This window comes from Plectropomus leopardus, chromosome 7 (genome assembly GCF_008729295.1).
Source record: "Plectropomus leopardus isolate mb chromosome 7, YSFRI_Pleo_2.0, whole genome shotgun sequence".
Taxonomy (NCBI): Eukaryota; Metazoa; Chordata; class Actinopteri; order Perciformes; family Serranidae; genus Plectropomus; species Plectropomus leopardus.
The window spans coordinates 29,364,852-29,385,521 of record NC_056469.1 but is presented as its reverse complement, the minus strand read 5'-3'; the positions used below and the strand labels follow the sequence as shown (position 1 = coordinate 29,385,521).

Below are 20,670 nucleotides of genomic sequence, written 5' to 3'. Positions count from 1 at the left end.
TCAGAGGCTGAGTAAGGCCAGAAGGAGTAGGGCGGGTCATTCTTTAAGGAAACGCAAATTCGCGGCAGGTAATACGTCCATGGTTGAACACCGCAGGTGAAGGAGAGAAAAAGTAAACATATTTGGCTGTATTTTACCGCTTACAGACGGAAAGCGTTGTTTTAAAGAGATAATAAGACCGGAACAGCGCCTGGACGAACCGAGGTGACATTTGCAGGTAAGTTTAAATACCGTTATTGTAACGTTAGTCTGCTGACGAGCTAACTGTAATTAGCAGTGAGTGTTTCGGCAAAAGAGCAAAATCTGTGTTTTTACGTTAGTTAAAGTTCCAGTGTTTAGAAATCAGGGCGATATTATCAGAAATAGAAAAAAATATACATAAATATGTTTTTTATATGTGTATAATCATCTGACAGTGGGAATTTTTGTATTTTCTTTTGTATTTTCGTGACTTTAGAACAGTTATATGATGTAACTACTGTATGTAGCGGGTCCTACATGGAGTCCGCCATGTTGTTTGTACAGTAGCCTAGAATGGACATATTCTCAGTTGGTTACATTTATTGCTTCCTCATAGCTAGATTACATTACATCCTATATCAAGATGCTGTTAGCTGCCAGTGTATTATTTTTGATTTGTCAACCATTCAACGATACAAATACACATCAGTACTTAAATTAAAACAGATTTCTAGGTAAATATAGATAAAGGCAAAAGACAGGATAAAAATAAATTGAAATGATATTTGTGATGTTACCTGGCATCATGGATGGATGGATGCATGAAATAGTAATACGTATCAGAAAACATGACAGGATAAACATAAACAAACTTATTTTAGCCAAAACAATAAATTATGTCTCTCACAGTTTGATTTTTTTTCTTCTGAGGTTACTGTCAAAATACAGAGCCTAGCTTTTAACTCTTCAAAAACATTAAAGTTAGGTTTTATTTCAGCTAATTTACATAAATAACTTTTATATCTTTACAAAAACTGTGATGAGATTCATCACAAAATACTCTTTTTCATATATTGTGTAGATCCAGAAGGAACCAAGGTGACAAAAAAACATCCAGTAGAGGTTTAAAATTACAGATAATATTATTAGAATAATGCTACAAATACGTAGCCACAGTTTATGGGTATGTAGTTTTATAGTGGGAATCACATAAGAAACAGCTTAAATCAATAAAATGAACCTAAACAGGTAACATGAATAAATTATTTTAGATTAAACTTCTTCAATGTTATTAACCAAAAATATTTTGTGTTGAGGAAAAAACTTTTCATGGAAAAAATGTGTACGTGATTATTTCAAAAAGCTATTAAAGGTTCAGCAGAAACACAATTAAGCTGACATAGAGTGCAAATCTTAATGTTGATCTTAACGTTGCACACTTTTCCAAAAGGTGAGTCTGCAGCAACAGTATAAAGAACACAAGCTGATATATAACCCTTAAAGGGCAGCTCCATTATTTCTTTATTTTTAATGTTTTATATCAATTTGTAGCTTCCTAGTAGAGTTCCTTTTATATTCAGATCTGAACATTCAAATTTTGGTTGAAGTGCATTTGTTTTATCATCAAAATGCTTTTTTCTCATGCCTTTTGAAAACGTTTTTCCACATGACCTGACGAAGGTTTCTGCATGGTGATGTTGCTACATATAAATTCTTAGCCCGCCTAATGTGCCTCTCCCTCTTAAAGAATTGTGTGTTATTGATCTTCCAAATTAGCTATATTCCCTTTAGCTCCCCAGCCGGTATGGAAGCTAAGCTGCTGTGGACGCTATGTTAGTTCCTATCTGAAAGTCACAAAATAATGTAAATTGACATTGACATACCTGGAACGGCGTATTCAGAGTTGACTGTACGGGTGGTGGAGAAGGACACGGTCGGCGTGTTGTTCTGTTTGTCCTTCTGCCTGCGGCGGTAAAGCAGCAGCAGAGCCAACAGCAAGACCACCAGGATGACGAGCACGACGATGCCGCCAATGGCTCCCCACGACTCCCTCTCACCAGGAGGAAGGGGGACCATAACGCTCCCTGTCTGCTCAGACGAGTCTGTCGAACCAGAGGTGGAGAGAGAAAGCACAGCAGCTGTCATTAACTTTACACCCCTGTGATGGAACAAGGACAGCCATGATATGACGTTTATATCCTTGACTTTTTTTTTTTTTTTAAAAAGGCTCACTTCAATCATTACGGGGTAATGAAGGCAAAAAAAGAGAGGCAGATTGATGTGTGCAGTCTGTGAAAGTGTATTTTACTGTAGCTCCTGTATTTATGGGGAAACCTGTTTGTATGTATACCTTGTTTACAGTCTTCTCCTTCACACACACAGTCTCCAGTAAACCGGTCACAGATGAGGTTGGTGGGACAGGAGCAGGTCTGAGAGCAGAACGGACCAAAACGACCTGGACTACATGCTGAAAAACACAAGGTACATATCACGTCCAGGCATTAGACACATGCAGCTATGGTGCAAAGAAAAACTGCTTCACTTGTGTGGTTATATTTCACCATATTTGCGATAAATTGTGGATTTAATGCTGAGTACAACTATAATTTGTTCCTTATTATTTTATTCAATTTTATCTGTTTAAATTAATTTTGATTTAACTTCTGGAGAAAAATGGGACTGTAGAGCTGCAAAGTTTAGCTAATTAGTTGATCAACAGAACACTTATGCCTACATGCACTTGATGACTTTGAAAATTTATTTAAAAAGACTTTTAAAAAATTACATATAAACACCATGTTATGTTTATATGTAACCATGTAATTTTCAGTCACACTGTGAGATTTTGCAAAAACTGGGGATCTTGCAGGGTCACTGTTTGCAAGACTAGATTCATTTTTGAGATTGTCCTGCACCTGGTTGAAAGCAACACGCCAAACTCCCTTTGAGGAATATGAGATACTAACATATCCTCACAAGTTTACAAAACACACATTTCTAGAAACACATGATAAAAGGAGTCACATGTCAACAGTATTCTTCAATTCTGCATCAGTATAATCCATAAAGTCAAACCGTATTTGCACACAAACTTAACATTTTGGAATTTGCTGCCTCATCTCGCTACCAGCCTCTGTTAGTTGGCTGTGCTATTTTAGTGGAAGGAGACTGAGGAAATAAAAGGTGAAGTGTTTAAAAAAAATTAGATTTCTCACTAAAATAAGCTGGTTAGTGGCTCACATACACACTGATTTATATATGGACTCTTGTTCAACCCACAACTCCACCAGTTTCTCCTCATTTTCCACAGAAAAAGAGAACCGAGTTCACGTTCTTGTGCCTCCTTGAGTCCCGTCCATGTTTATTGTCTACCCGGTTTGATGCGTCCTGGTTGTTGCTGGATAGAGCGCAGCTATTGGTTGTTGACATTATTCGCCTCATTGAACTTCAGTATTTTTATTTATCATTAGCCAAGAGTAAAGATGTACAATAATATAGAACATGTTTGATGTACAATGCCAAGTCAAAAAAAAGACTGACATAAAACAGGTGAGACTGAGTTTTTTAACTACCTTACACCAAAAACTCAAGATCAACATCGGAAAAGATCATTGAAAAGTCCTTTGGTGATGTCTAATAGGATAATATCCTGAATATCTGGCTATTGGACCAATATAACGAGAAATATATGACATGTCAGTAATTTTCCGCTTTTTCTAATGTGTTACAGATTTAATGATTACTTGAGAAAATAATAAACAGATTGAGGGAATAATTGCAGCTCTAGTAGAATATTTTAGAATATAACATTTAAGAGGGCGTGCATGGCAGCTGTCGTATCTTGGTGATGACAGTTGCTTTTGCACTCATGTTATCGGTAAGTTATTAGCACTTCAATCTTGGGTGTGATGTTGTAATTGATGCAACATTCAGATGTCTTCCCCTCTGATCAGTCATACTTTGTGTCATTTTTTTAGACATTACCTGCAGAAAATGCAGTTTTCTAGTTGCCGTGTGGTGTTGCACTCACGTATAGAGCAGTCGGTGGCGGTCCAGCCAGGCAAACATTCACAGTGTCCGTCCCGGTGGTCGCATGTGGAGTTGTTGGCACAGTTAACACACACTTCAGAGCAATGTTTGCCGTAGTAGCCAGCTGGACAGACTGTGAAACGCACAATGTCATATACAAAATTACCTGCGCTAGATTATACTGAGATTGAATGTAGATGGTGTCTGTAGCATCTGTGCCACGTGCTAACGTATTAAATGAGTTTGGATGATTTGGACAAGGGTGTATAATTTTTTATGTTAATGTCAACCTTGATCACAGTTGGGTCCAGTGTTTCCAGGAAGGCAATCACACTCTCCTGTCACATGGTGGCAGCGGTACGACTGGCCACAGGACGGGCAGGACATACTGCACTGGTCTCCATACATACCAACTCTGCATTCTGGGGGACAAAAGGACCATCAGTAACATAGTCAATCCAGTACAGCTCTGGCCTTGATCTGATTTTTCATTTTGTGTGGTGATTGTTAACACTCACTGTTTTGACAAGTGACTCCCCAGTATCCTGGGCGACACACACACGCTCCATTTTCCCTCAAACAGGTGTCACTGTTGGGACAATGCTTGAAACAAGTCTGGTTACAGTGGCGCCCCCACAGACCCTCTGAACATGGCTCACTGCAGCGAGAGCCTTGAGGGAGAAAATTGGAGAGTAGTTAAAAGGAGCAGGGCAAGCCTACCATCAAGGCGCCATCTTACACCTGCCGCAAAGTGGCTCACAGTGCCACTTTGCCACAACTGCTCTGGTTGCTTCAGGCCGATGCAGTGATCATTTTTACGGCCAGTGACCACATTGTGTAACTGGGGAACGCAATTTTGCCCATCTGTGTGCCAATGGGGCGGTCGGAAATGAGATGTGGTCGGATGCATTGCTGACATTTTTTCAGTTTTGAGGCAGCACAAAGTGATTGCGCCATTGACCATCAAAAACCTGGTCTGAAGTCAGAATGACGCATTATTTTCCTGCCATATATATATATATATATATATATAATATATATATATATATATATATATATATATATATATATATATATATAACTATAATAAACAAAAGCACTACTAATGCACGGTTCAGCTTCAAAAATAGAAAATCAATATGTGGTGCCAGATGTTGATATTGTGGTGGGGCACCACAAACAAATTAGCACGTAGGAAACCCTGTTAATGTATCAGTAATAATAATCCTATATATAATAATTCAGCACTTAATGGATCATTTTTTTCTGGAATATGAGTACTTAAAGTACTTTTAGCTGATACTTCTACACCTCTGCTTAGGTGATATTTTGATTGCAGGACTTTAATTTTTTTTTTTATATTGCCGTACAGTGACTTTTAGTGAAGTGAAGGATGTGAATACTTCCTCCAACACTTAATGTGGTAATAATACTAACAAATAATGTTCACAGTGATGGATTGCCTATTGTGTACCTATTTTAAAATGTAAACTAAATGCTGCAGGGGAAGTATAAAATCTTTGGTATAGTATAAAAGATGGTTGTCAGTAATTTAAAATATTGGTGATTTGAAGTCAGTTGGCAAAAATAAACAACATCACTGGCGGTCCTTTAAGTCAGAGGGTAGTACAATCCGATTCAAAGAGAGACATAGTGGTTAAAACCTGTGGCTCACTTAGTTCTGCTGGGCCAGACTTATCTGTGGTACCGCAGCCAAGCTGGCAGCAACACCAGGAGGACGTCATCACTTACCCCACCAGCCTGGCAGACAGTGGCACTCCCCGGTGGTTGCTTGGCAGCCGTCAGCGTGAACACAATCACACCTCTTCAGGCAGCCTGGCCCAAACGTGCCCATCTGCACATGTGAGCAAATGCCAACGGGCAAAGAATTGTCAGGGGAATCTCTTCAGCGTTCGGCCAGCTCAGTCAGAGTCAGACAAAATACTACACTGGCAATGAGTCGCTGTATGGTCAGCCTGGTGGGCTGGCACGCCAGCGACAAGAGGGGCACGTGTCCAAAACGCAGATTAAAGCATACAGAGGGTGAGGTAAGGGATGAAAAGCTGGACAACATTTCTACAGACTGTCCAGTCAGAACCGCCATGTTCTGTATAATTATCGCCCTTATGATTTGTGTATTAATCTTATCAAAGATAGCAGTTCATTTGTCCACTCAGCTCGACATAGAATAAACATATAGTGCAGTTTTCTTATCTTCTGCAGTCAGTATTATTTTACAAAGTGGCATGTGTTTTCATGCAACGCTGCGGCTTGAGTCCAGGAAATTTTTGTTGCTTTGGGAGAAAGGGTTTTGCGATACTCACGATAATGGTGACATTTAAAAATGAAATATTGATATCATGTTAATAATACACATATGATATAACTTGTAAATAACCCAGCGGCTCTTAAATCATTTCCGTTTCTTTCAGTTCTTGCTTTTTCTCCCTTCCCCAACACCATCTGGTTGCCTTTTCACTATCTATTAAGTGTAATTTATGTTTTTTTAAAAAGTTATGGCTATAGACTATTTCTCCACCTCCCTACACTTTTATTTATTATTATTGAGTGTAATTCATTTGCCAAAAAAAGAAAAAAAATGCACAAAGTTTAAAATGAATGTGACTGATAGCATTATTTTTTCCCCCTACTTTTCACTAGATATCACAATAATATTGTTATTGTGAGCTCTTTGTCTACCACTTAGGGCTGGAATGATATCAGATTTGAAATACATGATTATCGTGAAAAACAGAAAAGAAAAAAATGATCTTTTTACCAAAACATTGCACCCTAATTTGTACTTTACACATCCATTCATTCAGTTTTTTGCTACTTTTATTGTATTCTGTTTTCTTTGTATATCTGTGTTCTATATATATATTTTTTCCTTTGCAAATCCAGCATCTTTTTTCATGTAATGAAATTTAATTATTTTTTCACAATTATAACATCATTTTTTAACAGGCCTGCGCTTTATAAGATAATACACAGATGAATGTTAATCTTAGTAAATTAGTAAAATATTAATCATAAATACAATTTTAAAAAAAACGTAAATACTTACCACACATTAATCATAAAAAGATACATTTTATACACATGTAGATGCTGTTTTTTATGTGCAAATTCATGAAGTGAATTTCAGAAGGACTTCTGGAGCTTTTTACTACACTGTGGTGCTTCCACGTGAATTAAGTTATGCCATTGGCTGCAATAAATTTTTGAAAGTGTACTCAGTTCCTTTTATTGAGTCTTTCCATGGGAAGTACTCTGAACATTTCTATACACCATAGTGTTTTCTTAGATTTAATTATTTTGGTCATTTTATCATACCCACCTTTTTATCATAAATGTACCCATTTTTAATGACAGATAGGCTGGAGTTTACCCTCCTTTTTATGATACAAACACGTGGTATAATCCACTTCCTGTGCAGAGTGATATGTATAGTACAATTTCTAGGTTTCTAGAGATTATTTCTTCTTTTTTTCTGAGAGGTTGTTTTTATTTTGTCCTTAAAGCAAAAGCTGTCTTGGATGAAAGCAATAGTGGCATAAAAATCAGACATGTCACAAAAAGACACTTTTTAGTCTGGTTTGAGATTATCTCATGCTCATCTCTGTACCACTTCATAAAAAAATAGGTCAAGCTGTAAAGCTTACCGGGCACGGTTGGTCACAGCGCGCCCCCTGCCAGCCGGCTGTGCAGGTGCAGGATCCATCTGCAGGATTACATTTTGCCCCGTTGGCGCAGTGGCAGGTGGCGTTGCATCCTGGGCCCCAGGTTCCCTCAGAGCAGGGGGTAGAACAGTCTGGCCCGCGCCAGCCTGCAGACACATACAGCACCGTCAGCCATGTTTGAAATCAGTCATTTCCTCCTTGATTAGTAGCACTGTGTATATTTGTTACCCTCTTTGCAAAAGCAAGTCCCGTCAATTGGAGAGCAGTCGACAAAGTTTTCACAGGAGCACTCCAGCGAGCAGTTCTTGCCATAGGTGCCACTTTTACATGGACTCTCACAGTGAACCCCCTGCAATAATCAATAACCTTAATAAGAAAGCTGAAAAGCTGATAAAAGTTGAGATGCATATTCAGTAAAAATAGGTCATTAGATCTCAGAGCTACCAGCACAGACAGTGAAAAGAAAATATAAATGATTCAAAAACTGTATTTATTGATTCGTTCCTAACTAAATCATACTGAACTCTGCCACTCACCTTAAACCCGGGAGCACAGTGGCACCGTCCGGTGGCACTATCACACACCCCTCCGTTCACACACAGACACGGCTCCAGGCAACCATGACCGTAGAAACCGTGAGCGCAGGTCTCGTTACAGAACAGCCCCGCCCAGCCCGGCTGGCATGTGCACTCTCCTTTCATTGGGTGGCAACTGGACATCAAAAAACGAGGTTAATATTCTGAAATCCCTACAAAGAAACATTGAGAAAGAGCCAAAGAAACTCTGTACGTGCACTTTGTAGAGGTGGAAATCATGAATAACTTTTTGTAAATATTTTTGAAAGGCAGCATGATTCTGAAAACAGAAATAATGTCATAGAGGAAAAAAACAACCAACTGTCTAGTTAGTTAGTCTGCTGGCCTTCAGTATCATGAAGGACAGAAAATGAATTTAAAAGTCAGCGCTATTATTGACCATTAAATTTCATTCTTTTCCAGGTACCAGGTAGCTCATGTCAGCCCTGTCCAGAGGGGGGAAAACTGCGGTCCACAGCAGCTCAGCCAACACGCTCCAGGCCATTTTACACACACGGTGGCTGCTGCGAGCTCATCGGGCCCACCAGCATGTGTTGAAGATGTAAAATATACTTTGGGAAGCCCTCAGAAGGTAAGATATATGCTTCACTGGAAGTACTTTTACTGTATGCTTCATGTTTATAAGAGAAAAGTCTTGGACTGAGTTTGTTAAGTATCTCTGATAAATGTCCAATAAAAGCAGCGCGTATCTAAAACCTTAGACGTTGCTCACAAACCAGGACTTAACTCGGATGAGTGGACGAGCTACAGTCTACATTGGGGTTACCAGTAGCTAGTTAACTTCCCAAAATTGTCTCTTTGACTTTGCTCACTTAAGTTTTGCTCAGCCAAAATTGTTTCTGCCTCCACAGTAGCACTACCTCAGAGAAATGGTGGCACAATTTAAACCCCTTCTTTTGACAACACCCACTCACCTCAGTGTGTGTTTGTCCTGGCAGAGACACGTGCGTTCACAGTGCATGCCGTATTTTCCGGGTGCACACATCCTGTCCCTGCAGTGCGGACCGCTGAAACCCGGCTCGCAGAGGCAGCCTCCATCGATGTTGTAGCAGCGCGCGCCGTTAGCACAGTCACACACACCTTTACAGTCCTGACCATAAGTACCTGCAGCGCACTCCTCATTACACCTGAGGGCAGTGACACAGACGCTTATATAGATACACAGAAGAGCTGCACAAAATCAAAAGTAATACACATGGCTGTTGCTGATTTATACGAGAACCACAAACCCAATCTTGACTTCAGTTTTGTGTTGTGGTTAGCTGTCATAATGTTAGTTGTGTTTGTTTGTGTCTGGTGTTGGTTAGTTAAAATTAATTCTGTTTTACAGAAAGGCTGCAATGATTGAAAGTTCAATTACTAGAAGTCATGCAATCAATTAACTGCACACAGGATGCCCATATAAACTAACCCAGCTGGGCTGTGATGCTTTAAAGGGGACCTTTTTTGCTTTTCTGTATTTGTGTCTTATATGTAGTGTGACAATATGTTATGTTGTTCATATTAAACATGGACAAAATTTCAAAAGGAAAATGTTTAATGTTACTGGTTAATATTAATGTACAAAAAATGTGTGTACGCATGCTTATTTTGGTGGAGAAGGGGTTTAAGAGTCATGCCCCAGTTTCAAGTACACTGCTAATATAAATTACATGCAGATGTCGATATATGCTAACATCAGGAAAACATGTAATCTTGGTTCCTTAATTTCTCCCTGATTTTGGATTTTCTCTGTCTGGTTGTGTTTAGAAGCATTTTTTTTGTGATTTATGGTAGAAAATGAATCTATTTTCTGTTACAGGGTGCAAAGATATGAATGACCCAGAAATACTGACCAATTAGAGCAGACTGGGCTTTTTTTGGTCAGTCAGAGGGTGAATGCAGGTATTCCAGCACAGACAGTATGAGGAAAATTAATCATGTAAGTGTGTTCTAGTAGAAACCTTAAATCTACAAGTATGAACCTGAAAATGAGCATAATAGGTCTTCTTTAACACCAGAGGACATCAAAAATATGGGAAAGATGGAATTTTGAGTCAAGGTTTCGGCACACTGAGCATTCACTTGATGTCGTGTTTTGGTTTTTCACTTGCAATGGCCCAGTGCACAAAGACAACCAAATAAAACACTTGCACGTATGTACCTGTTACCAGTGAAACCTTTAGCACACTGGCACTGTCCATTTCCGGGGTCACATTTGCCCCTGTTGTGACAGACACACTCATCAGCACAGTTTGGTCCAAACCTTCCCTCTGCACATCGCTCTGTGCAAACTGCTCCCTGCAGAATAACAAGGGAAAAAGCATCGATGAGGCAGAAAGAAAAGCCAAGTAAATCTTTGCAAAAAACTGTAATGAGACGAAGCAACTTGACAACTGACGCAGTTACTCCGAAAATAAGTTAGTTTGCTCTCTGATGGGATCACAATCATGTCTCTTCTCATGCATGTCTTCCAAAAACAAAGAAACCTCAGGAGGGATTATTCACATTAGTGGAAAACCTTGCATCTGCATGTCTCTAGTGAGGACAGGTTGCCTTCAAAATGTCTTAAGGAATAAGACTGTTTGTCCAAAGTTTGGAGCCAGCTGGAATATAACACACAAGGCTAATTCAACATCTGGCAGCCTCCACGGACAGCATGAAGGTTAGTGTTAGTGTGCAAGCTTTAAGTTGAAAACATACCGTCCATCCTGGCGGGCAGTCACAGATCCCTTTGCCTTTGCAGATGCCTCCATTCTGGCAGGGGCATCGTGCCTGGCATTTCCTGGGACACGCCTTCTCACAGCTGGGGGGGGAGAGGATGGAGTCGATGCTTAATAATGGCTTAATGGAGCACTTTAGTCAAAAACACGGTGTGTCCTGGGACATTCCTGAGGACTTAAGTAAATGTTTTGTTCTACAGTAAAAATGGAACAAATCTATCAGAGTTTTTTTTTTTAATGAAATTAGTTATTTAAGCATCAGCACAATGGTGTGCAGTAACTGAATACATTTACTCAAGTACAATTTTGAGGCTCTACTTTACTTTAGTATTTTCTTTTTCTGCTGCTTTGTACTTATACTCCTCCCAAAATAAAAGGCAAATATTGTACTTTTTACTATTTATTTAATACATTTAGTCACTAGTCAGATTCAGATTAATCATCCAAAATATTATTAATCAGTTATGTTAAAGATTAACTTCATTTATTGCTGGGAAAAATTCACATGCTACTCAAAGGTATATAAAGTGATTGAAACTAGCTCCACCTTTAACAACAGCAAAATTAAAGTGATAAACACATTAATGCATAAATAATTATAATACTACGAACATTTTATTCAAATGACCCATTCTGTATGAGTACAAATACTTTGTTACTTTTAGTTTATTTTGATGTTGGGTTACCATTTTTTTGGTGGAGGCTCAAATTGTAGTAGTTTGTTAAGTGTGTTTTTTTGCCTTGTCCTGCACTGCTACTGTCATTATTATCATTATTATTATTATTATTATTTGTCATTTTGTGTATTTTGAATTGTGAAAAGCCCATCAACATTTAACAGCTCATACAGGCGTGTTATTATATTCTATTCACCTACTTTGAAAAATCAGCAGAGAAAAAGCAGTAGAGAAAGTAGAAAAAAGGAAGAGAGCAATAAAAAAGAAAAACTAACAGTAGTTCCCTGATTACTTTGAGTCTTGGCATTTCAACAGCATTGTGGGAATCATCAGCACGGTTGGAACGTGTCTTCGACCAATCAGATTACTTGGCTGAAACTACCTGTTGTACAATTCAGTGTTGGGATATACTCTAATACACCCTTGAGGTTAAATAATATGGATCGACTTCAAATATAAACAAATAAGTGCTGCCAAGCTCCATTTCTATTGAGTTTAAAGTGCAGTGTGTTCACATTGGCAGTATAAGGTTTCCACTCATATTTGGTGGGGAAGAATTTTCATTGCTTACTCATCCTCCGGGGCATCTAAAAACAGGGCGTAACAGCTGACTCATGGATTATAGTGGAGTACACTGGGGTCTTTTTCCATTTTAAAATAAAGTTGTAAGAAAAAATAACTTGCTAAGAGCTGACAGATCTGTGTCTCACAGACCTCCTGAGAAAATCTAAGACAATGAAGTCAGGTGTAATGAAGCGAGGTGCCAAGTGTCTCCTAAATGAAATTAGTAGCTCTGCATTTTCTTAAAGTGGCTCATACAAAAAAAGGGCACTGAGTTCATCATAGCTATGGTAGAGATGTTGGTTTTGTTGACATTTTGATATCTGCAGTGAAATTTTGCACAGACTTTCATGGTCAGCAGAGGATGAATCCTACAAATGTTAGTGCCTTACTTTGTATTTGGTGTTCAATATGGGTCTAAAATATCATATAGTTTAAGTATAGTTTAGGTATAATTTTTAATATGGCAAGAAAAATTCATGCAGTCACGATGGAAATATTTAAGAAAACATTTTGTCATAAGACAACATGCATGGCTGAAAGTGAAATTGCTATCGGTTACTGTTGTTTTGTTTGTTTTTTTTCTTGAATATTTGAAAGCAAACTGGTGCTTTTATGCTGACATGTTACACATTTTGTTGCAATTATATGTTCCTGAAATTAATAATCACATATTTTTTATATATTTTTCAGTATTTTATCTTATCATCAAGAATATAAATATTGCAAAAATACCCTGAAATATTTAATATTATTCAAGGGCCATATCGCCCACCCCTAGTGCTAATAAGCAAATATTTACACAACACTTTACCCACTATATATTAGTATTTAGGTAAAAACACTGCGTAAGTATAGCCCCGCTCACATGGCTGTTAGTTTTCCTGATGGATAATTTATTTATGTGTCTGTAAACCCGCTTAACTGAAATTGCTTCTTGAAGGACAAATAAAGTATTTTGACCTTAATCGCAAATAAAGTAGTTAAAAAATCTGCATGTAATATCAAGTATGATAAAACTGTGAAAAGGGGAACCATTCCAAAATGCCTTATTTAGTTTTTGTATTTATATTTTTGCAATGAATTTCCTAATATTCAAGGCTCACTTTTAATATATATTGATTTATTTTGTGCACTTACAAAGTCCCAGTGAATCCGTCCCGACATAAACATTCTCCGGTTGCTTTATCGCAGGATCCTCCGGTTCCACACTTGCACCTCTGCAGACAGCCCTTCCCGAAGGTGCCTGCTGGACAGGACTCTTCGCAGTAACGTCCTATGAATCCCGGAGGACACTGACACGTCCCCTTGTTGGGATCGCAGAGAGCGCCGTTCTCACACTTGCACTGCTGACTGCAGCTCGGCCCCCAGTGTTTGTCATCACAGGCTGAAAGGTAACAAGAAAAACTGCTATTTACTGATTATGGAAAATGTTGTTTTAGCCAAGATATTGAAACACACCCACTAATTCCTCTGGTTTATTGGTGTGGAAATGTCTTTAAACTTTTGATATTTGCTTTGTATAGTCTCCAAATTTGATTAATTTGATGATTAATCTCATTGAGACAAACTGGGAACAATTGATCCAGTGAAAATCAAACACTACCACCTTAATATTGGACACTGCCTTGCTTTTAAAAATGTATTCATCCGTATTTTTTCAGTACTGCCACTTCTCTGGCAGTTAAACAGCTACACACATTCTCACTTTCATTGCCCACATTTTCCAACGATTCATACCAGTCAGCTTCCAGTAATGCGCCTCCTTCTCTAAACATTGAGTCAAACTTACTCAGAGATGCTGGAAGTGAAATTAAAAACACTGAGGCAAAATAAGATTACATATGATTATTGTAACTTGCATACGTTGCAAGTACGATCAATTAGTATCAGTTTTGTTTTTTTCTCTTTCAGTTTTCCTCCCACACACTGGTGTTCACTTACAGTTACATATGATGTCATGAAAAACAAACAGAAACAAATGTGGTTAGATTCAACAACACAGACATGAATAACAGAACAGAAAAAAGACAAAGAGTGCTTGACATGAAGTACCGACTCCTCCACGCATTACTGTGTCTCCCTCATGCCTCCACACCCAAATCTGCCCCTTTAGCCCTGCAGTGTCATATTACCAACAAATAATTTGGAATTGGCAGGCGGATTTACATGGAGCTCACAAGACGAACGAGTTTTAGATAGTTAATTTTACAGAAGCGGGAGGGGGATCAGCTCCAGGAGGTTTTGTGTGCAGTGAAGATTCACACAAGGTTAGGATTTCAATTCATGATGAAGACATCTCAGTCCACGGGTTCATGTACTGAGAACCCAGATTGGACATGTGTGCATTCTTAAAATGTCTCATCAATACCTTTGACCATTTTGGACATCATCAAGAACATGTGACACCCAATAGCACTGACGCCACCCTTGGATGGGCGTCAGTTATCTTCTCTGGAGCTAAAAACAATTCCAACAATTTCACGCTGACCTCTGTGAATCTTTCTTTATGTGAGCAGCAGACATTCATCAAGGCTTCAGCTCCCCTGTGTCCCCCTACCTTTGCCTCTGCTGCACATGTGCTCTGCCACAGCTTTGAAAAGTACAAGGACTGCTTTGACAATAATTACAAAGAGGAGAGTCGAGCCAAATTTGGCCTGGAGCAAAGCGCGCTGCCACGGACTGCAGTGTTTATTGCACTAACGTGGAGCAGGACCCTCGACTCTTTTTTTGTTTAAATGAATCATACCTTCACTTGTTCTCTGTGTGGGCATCAGAGAGGGGTTCTGCTGGATTGTGTCATGTTGACTAATGAGAAACTCAGCTGGAGAAGCAATTATGTTTACACAGACATTCTGCAGGACAGCAGGGGAGATTTACAGAAGGGTCTGCAGTACTGTCAGCGTAAGAAACTAACGGGCTGATGCATCCAGACAGTCGATGAGTGAATGGGTGAAATTTCCCAGATTGGATGTGTGATTTTTGAGCAGCCAGCTGGCAGAGTCCAAGGCCCCCAGTGATGAAAACTCTCCCCATCTGTTTGTTTATCTGCATGTTAACATTCAAACTCAAGTGCACGGCTTTCTCTAACAGTGAAGCTGAGCTTGTTAATCTTCATCAAATACACTTACCTTAGCTTTACTTTGATTTTATCATTGTAATGACAAACTCTGATCAACCCATGGATATTTGACATGAAAGAAGTAGCCAGGGCCAATTTTCCCTCTAAATGTTTGTGTCTGTGCACGATATTTGAGTGCACCGCAGCAGGTTTGATTATTTATCACAGTGATACAACAAAATTCTGTGTGACGGCCACACAGACAGTCAGAAAATAGTTTCATTACAAACTTGTGTGTATAAGATTGGAGAAAAATGTTCTCTTGCTACAGTTAGTAACATGTTTGCCACAGCAGAGTACGATCATCTGTGATCTGAAACTCAAAAAAACATTTCCAGTGATTTACAGACTTCTCTCAGACTTCTACAGAAAAAAATATGTTTGGGCCTAATTATCATGTGACTGACACAGAAGTTGTAATTCCACATTTGGCCACCGTGTCGAATTGGCTTCAAAGTAATGCTTTCATTCTCTGCCTGATTTGGGCCCGACCCGACTTGCCGGGTTCGGGCCGGGCAGGGCTGTAATGTCTTACAGTTTTTGGGGGGTTTAAGAGGGTCAGGTTCTCGCCAAATAAACGTTTATTTATTTATATTTAATGAAACTGATGTAAGCTGTCTCATGCTTAAATGGCACTTTGGCAGGAATTTTAATGGACTAAATCAAGGGGGAAAGAGAAAGAAAGAGGGTGGAGAGAGAGGGAGGTAACATGTGGGTGTAAATAACACACAGGGGAGAGGGGTGAACATCTATGAGCTGCATCACCATCGTCATGCGTGCTAGACGCACTGAGGGGCGCGGCCTGCTTTGCCAAACCTGTCATATGAGATGAAACAGAAGGAAGAGAAGAAGAAGTGGTACAAGGAAACATGCCAGCCCTTAGTAATACATTTTTTTAATATTAAAAAATATTTATTTTCTAATGTCTGAAACATAATACATTATAAGCCAATTTTTACATCACAATTTGGGGTTTTTAATCAGACTTGGGTCCAAAACTGCTGCCATGGGTCTGGCTTGGACAGAAACTGAGCGGGTTCATGTAGGGTCGGGCCTGATTTTTTGCGCCTGGTTCAAGCTCTACATCTGACTGACACAGATGTTGTAATTCCACATTTGGCCACTATGTCAGATTGGCCTCAAAGCTAGGTGCTGCTCCCCGAGTCTGTGTGTTTTTACGTGATCAGGCCTCGAGACTGATGGATATATGAATATGCATCCATACAGAGTATCATTAACGAGACCACTGCAGTGATACAAACCAGTGTCTGTAATACTGTGTGCATGTTAACCCACTGATTTACACACACTTCAGAACTGGCATCTCTTGCCTGTCTGTTATGAGGAATGCACACTGATATGGTGGGAAAATTCTTCGTTCCCCCATGAGAATTATCCAAGTTGTGGTTTGGGTTTTGCTTGCATACAAAGTCCACATAATCTGCTGGACATCCAAACAGCCTTCGCTGCTTGTTTTTTTTTATTTCAGAATTGCATCCCTCAATCAAAATCTGCTGTAAAACACGGCTTACGTAAAGTATTAAATACTGACTTGACATTTTGCAGCTCCCAGTGAGCCACATTCCTGCTTTTCTCTCACCTCAATCATTGCCACCATATTCTCATTTTTTATTCTCTCCCACGCCTCCTCTCTTTTTGTCAGTGGTGGAATGTAACTAAGTACACTTGCATAAGTACTGTGTTTAAGTATAAATTCAAGGTAATTTGTACTTTAGTTGATTATTTCCATTTTTGCAACTATTTAATTCTGCACTACATATCAGAATCAAATATTGTACTTTTTACTCCACTACATTTATGTGACAACTTTAGTTACTTATTATTACTATTACTATTATTATTATTATTACTGATTACAATTTTTTATACTTGTCCTGTCCATTGAAAACCATGTATCTCCAAATTTGGGGATTTCGAATGATTTGACGATTTGTGATAAACTAAAGGATAAATTGTTTGTAAAGGGCCAGTTTGAAAGATTTATAGGATTTAGTGGCATATAGTGGTGAGGACTGCAGACTGCAGCCATCTGAAACTTATACCATGTGCAAGGCGTGAACTCCTGGTTGGAATTCCTCCGGTGTTCATTGTTTAGGAGGCTTTTACCGTGAACCGCATTATCCTCAGAGGTCTCTTCCTCCCCAAAAACTAACAGACCAGGTGGTTAAAACAGTGAAAATCACAAATTAGGCAGTTTCACGTTAAAAAAACACTGTTTCTTTATCACCATTTGGCATGTCCTGGGTCCTTGGCTTATGTGTGCTCACCTTTTTTCTCTGATAACTTAAGATCCAGATGTTTGGGAGGTTTTTACCAGGAGCTGAAGTATCCACAGAGGTCTTTTCCTCTCCAAGACCAACAAAGCAGGTGATTTAGACCAGTAAAAACACCGAATAAAGCACTTTTACTTTGAAATATCAGTTCTCCTGATGCTGCTCATCTAAGAGGGGCTGCTAACTATGTTGGCTCATAAAAAAAAACATGAATGTCCCAGTCTACAGGCAGTGTTTGGTTTGTTTGCTCTGGGCTACTGTAGACACATGGCAGTGCAACATGGCAAACTGCATGGTTCAGAATCCGCTCCCTATGTAGATATTAACAGCTCATTCTAGGTAACGAAAACACAGCGATTCTTTTTTAGGGGATTATACACTAAAGAAAACATACTTATGATATTATATTCCATTTCTGCCAAGATATGCCTCTAAATACTACACACTGGGCCTTTAAGCTAAATAAACACTTTAAAAACCTTGTGGATCAGCATCGTCACAAAGCTGAAAACAGCTTTTTCCACCAACTTTTTAAAAATATGTGGTTCTAACAAGAAACCCACGCAACAAACATAAAATAATCTCATAGAATATGATGCATTGCTGTAGGTTAAACCACCCAACAGGATCTAAAGGAGTTAAAATGTGCACAACCTTACAAATCAGGAAAATGCAGCAAGAATATTAATCCCAAAACACTGACAGGGAACATTTTTCACAATAAATACTTTTCTTTTGATACTTTAAGTAAATTTTGCTGATAATACTTACATATTTGTACTTAAGCAAGGTTTTAAATGCAAGCTTTTTCCTTGCAGCAGATCATTTTTTAAATTCGGTATTAGTACTTTTACTTATGTAAGGGATCTGAATACTTCTTCCACCATTGCTTTTTGTTACCTTTTTTCATGTGTAGAGAGGAGAGCAGTGAGTTTATTTTCTCTGCCCTCTCCTTTTCTCCATATTCATGTGCAAACAGTCCTGAAAGTGTTCAGTATGAAAACCTCAGGCCCCTCTCCTCTTTCCCATACTTAGATAGCTCAACACACAGGCATCCAGGAAGTGTCAGGGCTCGTTCTGCCAAAAAAGACTCCATTATGGGACGATACGGTGAAGCCAAGGCTGAAGAGGGGAGGAGGAGGAGGAGTGGAAGAAGAGAAAAGAGCAGAGTGAAAGCAAAGAGAGAAAATTTAAGTGAGGGTTAGAGGAGGGAGGGAGTGTAAGGAGAGACGGAGCGAGAGAGTGGGGTAACATTTTCCATTTCCCCTTCCCATCATCCCCCTGTCAAGACACCAACCGCTACCCGTTAAAGCTAATTCCTTCTCTGTGCAGAGGAATAGAGGGGGGAAAATGGAGGAGGGACGTGTACTATTGACCCAGCTGACTGTGTTGAAATGGGCTGAAGGTAGTGGAAAAACGTTCCTTTTAGTGAGGGGGACAGCAGCCCCACGAAATGTGGCTCTGGTTTCACACTTCACGTTGTTTGGACGATCAAATTTTAGGAGATTTCAGACAAGACAAACTGGGTTAGACTCACTGTTCTGAGTCAGAACCTCAAATGACTATTATATAACCGTTAAATGCTGACTTAAGTTTTGTTAAAGATGTCATAACGAGTAGAAGGAGCAGGTTTAATGTCTCTTTCTTGACTTCTTTTAATGGACTACAATCACTCTCAGTATATCATACAGTTTTTAACTCATAATTTATTGGTTTCATAGTTTTTTGTTACATTTGTTGGAGCAGAAGTTCCACTTTTATTACACTGTTTTATTTCTTTAGAGCACCTCTCAACTTTAATTAGAAAAGCTGGTTGAAAGTTGAGTTATTATTGTAAATCTTGACTGAGTGAAAGGTGGAGGTGCAGCTCCTCCTGGTCTAGTAAACCGGTTTCTGGACTGAGGCTGACATTAATGACTCATTGCTGAGGATGCGGTAATGCTCCCTTGCTGTTTCCATTGGAAAGGCTCTGTGAGTGTGATGGAGTGGTGCATGTGAGGATCAGCCATTTGACTAATGGCCCGTTGTCATTTCCTGTTGTGTATGTCAAGTTTATTTGCTTGTGCACCTGAAGGAAATGACAGAAAGTGATGGAGGAGAAAAAGCAAATGCGTGAGAGAGTGAGGAAATGTCTGTGAGCGAGGGAAAAAGGCTGATTCATACCACTGGAACAGTCTTCTCCGCGCCAGCCTCCCTCACACTGGCACCGGTCTGGAGCGACACATCGACCGTGGACGCACTCCTTGGTGCAGCGAGCTGTGGATGAGAAACAAACTTTAGAACAGACCCGGCTTTGTTGAGAAAAGTCAATGGAAAATATTCAGTATGCAGCAGATGACGTACAGAAAGGTGTGCAGTGGGCTTGGGCAGTGTGTAATATTTCTTACCTTCCTGAAATTTCACCGGGGTATATGGTATATGACGGTATAAGTGCGCGCCGCAACCCCCCACCCCAGCCACCGACGGAGAGTGCGCAACTTACTTTCAGCTTTTCAGACTAATAAATACACAATAGAAACACATGAAATGTTAAGAAAAGTAATATTCTCACACCTATTTTCCTTATTAAACAGAGAAATACGACTGTACACCTTTTGAATTCAACTCTATCTCAGTCAAGTAGGACTAACAAGGCTTTACTCATGATAAAACCACTTCATCCACACTACTCAGAATCCAAATAAAACTCACCCAAACCGTCATAGTTATGCTTTCTAGTAATCTAGTCAATAAGTCCACTGTTCCATAAATCACCGGCTCACATTTGGTCAAAATAAATCCTTAATTCACCAAGTTAGATGAAAAGAACTTGCTGTTATTCCCAATGATCTCGCTCTGCCTGCTGCCCGCCGGCATGGGTGCTGATGAAAACCGTGTACCGTGTATAAAATAGATTTCACAAGTGCACTTCAAGATTTTATTGTTTTTTTGTTTTTAATTTTTCAATTACAAATCTAAAAATCTCAGCTGAATTGCATTTTTTCCTTCTAAATTTATTTCACTTATCATAAACAGTGTGTGACACAGTGCCATCAATTATTCAAAC

The 20,670-nt window shown here is 39.2% G+C and overlaps 1 protein-coding gene and 2 long non-coding RNA genes across 4 annotated transcripts in view; 2 read left to right on the top strand and 1 right to left on the bottom strand.

Moving 5' to 3' along the window:
• The window catches only part of pear1 (platelet endothelial aggregation receptor 1), a 66,408-nt gene that overhangs the window by 6,163 nt on the left and 39,575 nt on the right, over positions 1–20,670 (bottom strand). For both annotated transcript variants that reach the window (XM_042490593.1, XM_042490594.1), the window contains exons 5-18: positions 19,788–19,880; positions 13,350–13,596; positions 10,952–11,054; positions 10,413–10,549; positions 9,184–9,396; positions 8,210–8,384; positions 7,902–8,022; positions 7,656–7,819; positions 5,743–5,845; positions 4,509–4,661; positions 4,281–4,412; positions 3,992–4,123; positions 2,312–2,428; positions 1,845–2,063 (exon numbers count right to left, since the gene is read on the bottom strand). In XM_042490593.1, coding sequence (XP_042346527.1) covers positions 1,845–2,063; positions 2,312–2,428; positions 3,992–4,123; positions 4,281–4,412; positions 4,509–4,661; positions 5,743–5,845; positions 7,656–7,819; positions 7,902–8,022; positions 8,210–8,384; positions 9,184–9,396; positions 10,413–10,549; positions 10,952–11,054; positions 13,350–13,596; positions 19,788–19,880 — 2,109 coding nt within the window. The remainder of the gene's footprint in view (positions 1–1,844; positions 2,064–2,311; positions 2,429–3,991; positions 4,124–4,280; positions 4,413–4,508; positions 4,662–5,742; positions 5,846–7,655; positions 7,820–7,901; positions 8,023–8,209; positions 8,385–9,183; positions 9,397–10,412; positions 10,550–10,951; positions 11,055–13,349; positions 13,597–19,787; positions 19,881–20,670) is intronic.
• Positions 69–13,486, top strand: LOC121946146. The gene is made up of 4 exons (XR_006105994.1): positions 69–217; positions 2,344–2,442; positions 8,672–8,840; positions 13,404–13,486. It is a non-coding gene; the product is annotated as an uncharacterized LOC121946146 (long non-coding RNA).
• Positions 13,540–20,670, top strand: part of LOC121946147 — a 50,587-nt gene continuing 43,456 nt past the window's right edge. Inside the window, exon 1 of the long non-coding RNA XR_006105995.1 lies at positions 13,540–13,603. This is a non-coding gene — a long non-coding RNA (uncharacterized LOC121946147). The remainder of the gene's footprint in view (positions 13,604–20,670) is intronic.